At 34.3% G+C, this 6,835-nt stretch overlaps 1 protein-coding gene across 1 annotated transcript; it reads left to right on the top strand.

Annotated features, from left to right (window-relative positions):
- Positions 1-710: 710 nt before the first annotated feature.
- On the top strand, positions 711-908 carry FOMMEDRAFT_77612 (uncharacterized protein; the record flags this gene model as incomplete). The annotated part of the gene is made up of 1 exon (XM_007264374.1): positions 711-908. A coding segment is annotated over one exon (198 nt), but the record flags the coding sequence as incomplete, so codon positions are not given.
- Positions 909-6,835: the final 5,927 nt, after the last annotated feature.

Genomic DNA, 6,835 nt, shown 5'->3' with positions numbered 1-6,835 from the left:
AAGCATGACAAGAGAGTAAAATGATCGGCATTGATCTACATTAATCTGCACTGATCTACACTGACCTACAGTCCTAATGACACATTGGTTGAGAGTATTAGTCTGTAACATTTGCTAAATAAATAATTTTTTCTCTCTTTTTGTTCCTCATCTCTTAACAGTCCTATTCTATAGTAAAGTATGCTAAATCTAAATCATTACAGAGGAGAGAAAAGAAAGAGGAGCAGGAAAAAAATATTGCTAAAGTAGTGGAAATGTACCAAGCTGAGCTTGAACAGCTACTAGAAAAGCATCAGGGGTTACAAAAAATAGCTGGCATGTTTGAAGGAGTTACAGTGAGCACATTGAGAAATAGGGTGGCTGAAAAACAATCTATTATAAAGTTCAGTTCTTCAAAAACAAAATTGATTGAGGAGGATGAGATTGCTCTTACCTAGCTGATTTGTATTTTGTCTGACAGAGGCTGTCCATTCACACACAATAACATTCAATGTACAGCAGATTGACTACTTGAAGCACAAAATGGACCTAATTACACAAAATGTGGATCTAAATTTGTACATTGTTTCCTTGAGCATTACTACAATGAATTGAAAACCTACTAGAGTACTCACTTAGATACTCAGTGAGCAAATGGAATGAATCCTACAGTAGTTAATTAGTAGTTTGATATAGTAGAGAAAGAGATAGTGTGAAAGGGTGTCTTACCTGAGCATATCTTTAGGATAAATGAGTCTGGGTTCCCTCCTACTAATGATAGTGTCAGACAAGTTGTTGGTTCTAAGGGGAAGAAGATTCAGTATAAGCAGGGGGGCAGAAATAGGGAGAATGTGACTGTACTTGTTACAATCTGTACAAATGAGTCTTACCTGAAACCAGTTGTAATCTTTAAGGGCCAGAATCTCTAGTTTAGGTGGACTGAGAACAATATTTTGAATGCTTAGTGAGTAATTATACTCATAAAATTAAATAAAACTTACTTTTTGTCCAGTTTCACTAGTTCTCCTAGTGGCTCAACTAATGCTGATATTACTCTAGACTGGTTTCAAAATCATTTTGAGTCTAGTACAAGAGAGTAGGCTAATAGATGTACTTGAGTTCTTATTCTTAATAGTCATAGCTCACACTATTCTCTAGACCTCTTGGATACAGCTACTGAATACAATGTCAGTATTCTCACCTATCCACCTTATTGTACACATACATTGTAGGGTTTGAATGTAGTATATTTTGGAAAGATGAAACAAATATGGAAGAACTTGATTGATGAATTTGAAGCATATGTATTATGACTAGTAGGAAAACAGGATTTCTTAGGGCTATTTGGAAGGGCATTCTTACTTGCCTTTGACTAGCAGACTATTCAGTCTGTATTCAGGGTTACAGGAATCCATCCATTCAACTAGGAAGTCATTTCTACAGACCAGATGAGACTGAGTAAAGTTGGTTCAAGTAACTCCACCCTTCCTATATTATTATCCCCCCTGGTTTGTTGTATTATAGCTGTATATCATTATCAGCCTCTAACCAGTTTTAATGTTGATCTATCAACACACCTGCCTGCTAGCCAGCCACTTGCATTACTATCTCAAACCCTAGTCCACCCAAACACTCATTCTTGTAGTAATAGTATTATTATGTTAATACTGAACTCAGATACCAGTTTTCCTAGTAGTAGTACTATTCTGTTACTATTACAAGCCCACATTAATGCCAATTCTCATAATAGTAGTATTATTCTATTACTACCACATGCCAACCTTGATACTAGCTCATATAACAGTAGTATTATTATGTTACTACTACACATTCTAGTTATTGACCCAGCTATTAATCTTTTACTGTACACACTAACAAAAAGAATATGCTTGATGTACTCATTACTTACAATGTCAGATTCTGTAAGTTTTCTTGTAAAAAAAGAAAGACTTACCTCCTTAGAAACACTCCCACTACCTGTCTTAGAGAAGGTCCTACTAAGTTCTAAAGAGCCAGATTAGAGACTCATAAATCTGTGCTTGGAAAAGTTAGTAGGACAAGAACTCAGGGACAAAGTGAAGGTGCTTACTGAAAACATTACCTGGGCCTGCCAGCACATTGAAATGAGCTGAAGCATTACAGAAGGGGCCCAAGTACAGCTTGTTCTAGCCTCCCTTCTTAATACTAAACTCTAGAATACTCTATACAAGAAGGAAAAAGGAAAAACAACAGAGAACTCACAGATATTTGATGATAGAATGCTAAAGATTATGACCTTAGATAAGACCAGGGAAAAGCTTAGACAGAAGAAGGAATACAGGGAAAGGGAAGAGAAGGAGGTTCAGACAAGAAAGGAGGAGACTAAAAGGAAGAAGGAAGTTAATACAATTGAAAGTGAATGGAAACAAATCAAGACTCACTATGATGAAGAGCTTACTAAATGGTAGGCTAAATACTCTACTTAGAGGGAGGAAGGGCTCCTAAAGGCTTATTAAAGCCCTAGACCTTCTAGACTAACAAAAAACAAGTTTAGAACAACATAATACAAGAGAGGGGCCTTAATAAAGAAGAAGCAGTGTCTGGATGTAGTGAATACAATCTAGACCTGTAAAGATGTGACAAATAATGTAGGAATTTCACCTGAAGGTGTAGATATGACTATAGAACAATTGCCTGTATAAACAAGAGTAAGAGGAGTGAGCTAAGAGTGAACATAAGAGTGTGAGTTGAGAAGATAAGGGTGGACAGGTTGAATGTGTGCTAGCATAATAGAGTGTTACAGGGGTGTTTAAAGGAACAACTTTTGTGACAAAATCTCACTTTTTTCTTATCTTCATATTAATTTTTTTACAGCACTTAATAGCTTGGAAAAATTCAGGCATATAGTATTATACATATAATCATTAGATACATAAATTTTTAAGTAAATTTTTGATGTAGAAAGAAATGTGGGGGAAAACAAAATTGGTGTTTAAAGGAACATTTAATACCTGTAGTCAGAGTCTAAGAGTTCTAAGGTGACTTCTAGATTTATAAAAAAGGCTTCTTACTACAAATCCTGCTTATTACTCATTATTACTCTAATAACCTAACAGATATACTGTTGCTTCTGTAGACAGTCCTTAATTTAGTGACCTGACTTTCTGTAGACAAAGTATACTCCTTACTTTCAGGCTTCTCTAATGTTTATTAGAACAGATTGATTGTAAGTTACAGGCAGATTAATCTGAGGACTTAGAACTGTCAGAGTTAGACACATGTACAGTTGTTCTGTACAGACTTAATGTATTCAAGCTGTAGCTTGGTTAAAGGAAATAGTACAAGTCTTCTAGTTAGTGTAAGTAATCAGTTCTAGTATTATTCTAAGAATCTTATTAACCAGTTCTGAGTAAAGAGCTTTTTCAAGCATTCTAATAAGGACATTATTGAATCTGAGTACAAATTCTACCTTCTGAGCCAGAATGTTGAACTTTTGAAAGAAGGTATTGGCAGAACATTTACCCTGTTACAAAAATGTAAGCTTATTCTACACATTGTACTTCTTGTTCAGATTAATAAAGGAAGTACAGAGCTGTCCTATAAAATCCAAATACAACTCATTGTTCTGAAGTTGGATCAGGCTTCTAATCTAATGTTCTTCAATCCAGTTCTAGGCCTAGGTGGCTGTATTACCTTCTATCAAGATCTAAGAATAAATCAGTCAAAGTAGTAACTATTAAAACTCCTGTAATGTGTTTAAGAGAAGAACACAGGTGATTTGTTAAGTTTGAGAGGGAGCTAAACCACAAGTCTTATGTGAGTAGAGTGGTTCTGAACAGGTGCAAGTTCTTCCAGTACAGTTACAACCTTAGAAGAGAGACATGAATAATAGAAAGTGTACTTGTGAAGCACACAACAAAAACAAACTGATACTGAAAACAACAAAGACTAAGACTATACCTTATACTAGAGAACTTTGAGACAAATGACAAGAGCTAAATTAATGGGTGAACTATCTGAATTCCCCCTGTATTTAGTACATGAGTAACTGTATTTATAGTTTTCCAAGTTCTGGAAAAGTATAGTACTAACAGGGAAATGTTATGACTGAACAAAAGAAAAATAACAAAATATACAAGAATAAATAAGAGAACCTTTTGCCAGAGGTTGGAAGAAAATGGGGGTGAAAATGTATAAGGAAAATTTAAGTGGTCTGCATTCTGGCCACAGGAAATGTTATACAAAAGGAAAAACAAGATTTACATTAAAAGAAGTAGAAGGTTCTCATACTGTTACCATCTGATTCAGTGTAGACAAAGTGTGGAGAGTTCTGAGATTTCTGACTGTCTTCTAAGCTTATCACTTTGATTGCCCTAATGTTCCTATCTGATTGGAAGATTGTAGTTCTTTGATTCAGACAGACAATAATAATGTAGTGGTTTGCTGAGCCACTTACTGTAACACAACTTGTGTGTAAGGTAACTCACTGTTCCTCACAAGAGAATTCTTATTATGAGATGATTAGTTCATTAACAGACAAACCACAAGACAATGACTTTATAATGTCTCAGTTAGAATACATACAATATAAGGATGAGAGACACTGAGCAGTCAATTGTCACCTCACCCCTTGTCTATGTGTGCCCCCCTTAAGTTCTCCCTCTCAACAGGTTATGAGCCTTGAGCTCCCTGCATACACACATCCACTGTACACTCTAAATTCTTTACTTGCATACATTTGCACACATTTGCATCATGGTTCCCCCACGTACAGATATGTGCTGTAAACCAGCCAATGTACCTAAATACTTCAGTCAAAACATTACAATGCTTAAGACTGAAGCAAACTACAAGATGTGGCACTACTGTATTGTTTCTAGTGTTGCAGCTATGTGCTTCAAACACTTACTAAAGGATGAACCACAGAACGAAGCTGAGAGAGAGATGGCTAAGGCTATTCATGCATGCATAGTCAATAACATTGCCAACACAATATTGGCAAACTATATGTACTTCAATATGTCTATCCCTCAGTTAATGAAAGTGCTTGAAGAATGCTTTAACCCTCAGACAGTACATAAAAAGGCTATCAATGAATCAGTACTGTTTATTTGTAAAGACTATGTAAAACATTTCAGACATACATTAGACAGACTTGAGGAAGCATACACAACTCTGTCTACTAACAGTGATCCACCATACAACTCTACATACAAAGCAGTAATATTGCTTACTACTCCTGAGCAATATACACACATAGTAAATACAATAATACAATCTACTGATGCCCAAAACAAAGGCAAACCAGTCAATAAACATAAGAAAGTCAAACCAAAGTAACTAATCCTTGTATTGCAGAATGCCTACAACAATTACTGTGCTAAACGAGCACAAGATTCTAATGATTGGACAAAGAATAATGCACACATTAATACAATGTATAAAGCTAATAAGTGGAGGAAATTCAATCTGCCAAATCCGTTCAATCCGACAAAAGCAAAATGTTTCAATTGCAGAAAAACAGGACATTTCTCTAAGGAATGCTGCAAACCTCCTACTAAAGCTATAAAGCTTGCATGCACCAAACATCAGGCTAACATTGTACATAAAACAAATCAAACTGTGGAAAACACAACAAACACATTTATTATTGAAAACCCAAACGAAAACAATGTTGAATTAAAAGAAGGCAATGTTGAAATGAACAATAATGCCTATGCTCTTATTCTGAGCAACCAGGACAAACAATTCGAACAATACGTTTCCTGGGTATGTACCAATGTATTTACAAATACAATCATAGCTAACAAGAAATCCTATACACAAACAATGGATTTACTCAATTCTAGTGTATCAATACATGCTACTCCTTATCTATTTTGATTAACAGATGTACACAACATAACTCCTACTATTGTAACTATTGCAAATAGGTCAACAATGACTCTTAATTGAGCTGAATCTATGTGTATTGAAATCCCGAAGAATATACAAGAAAAAAGTGTCATAACATTACAAAACATCTATTACTATCTACAAATGACCTTTTCCCTCATAAGTCAAGTGCTACTATGTAGGGAAGGTTATTCTTTTATGTTTACAAACGATAATTGTACTATAACATTACTATGTAACAAATACATCAGAGATATACAATTGAGAAATAACTTGTATATTTTGTACAATAATCATTTATTAAAAACAATGAACAAACTATCTATTTATGATATACATAAACGCCTTGGACACATAAGTTACAATTATATTAAACAATTATTAAAGACACAACCAAGTGTACTATCAACTAAAATAACAAACTATGAAGAAAAAGAATGTATTGAATGTATAAAAGCAAATATTGAATGTACACCAATACTAAAACTATGTCAATCTCCTCTTGCAAATCAATTTGGAGATCTTATTCATATCAATATCATTGGTCCTATTGAACCACACACATATAAGAACATACACTACTTATTAACAATTGTAGACAATTCTACTCATTGGTGTATAATACTCAAATTACAAACAAAATCCAATGCATATACACAATACATACAATGGACAACTAAAATATTTACACAGTACAGAGTTAAAATAAAACTTTTACAAAGTGATAATGATACTGTATTCCTTAGTGAAGATTTCCAACAATATTTAGATTCACAAGGAACAAAACAAAGATTAACAGTACATCATACTCCACAACAGAACAGAATAGCAGAACAAACACATAAAACTATATTTAGAGGTGTAAGAGCATATCTAACATCTACTGAATTACTGTTTACATTATGGGCCAAAGCAGCAATTCATATTACCTATATTCATAATAGAACACTGTGTGCTGCTTTAAATTATAATACCCCACATT

Source organism: Fomitiporia mediterranea, assembly GCF_000271605.1.
Source record: "Fomitiporia mediterranea MF3/22 unplaced genomic scaffold FOMMEscaffold_3, whole genome shotgun sequence".
NCBI classification, from domain to species: Eukaryota; Fungi; Basidiomycota; class Agaricomycetes; order Hymenochaetales; family Hymenochaetaceae; genus Fomitiporia; species Fomitiporia mediterranea.
Note: the sequence above shows the minus strand (reverse complement) of the source record. Positions and strands in the feature narration are given on the sequence as shown.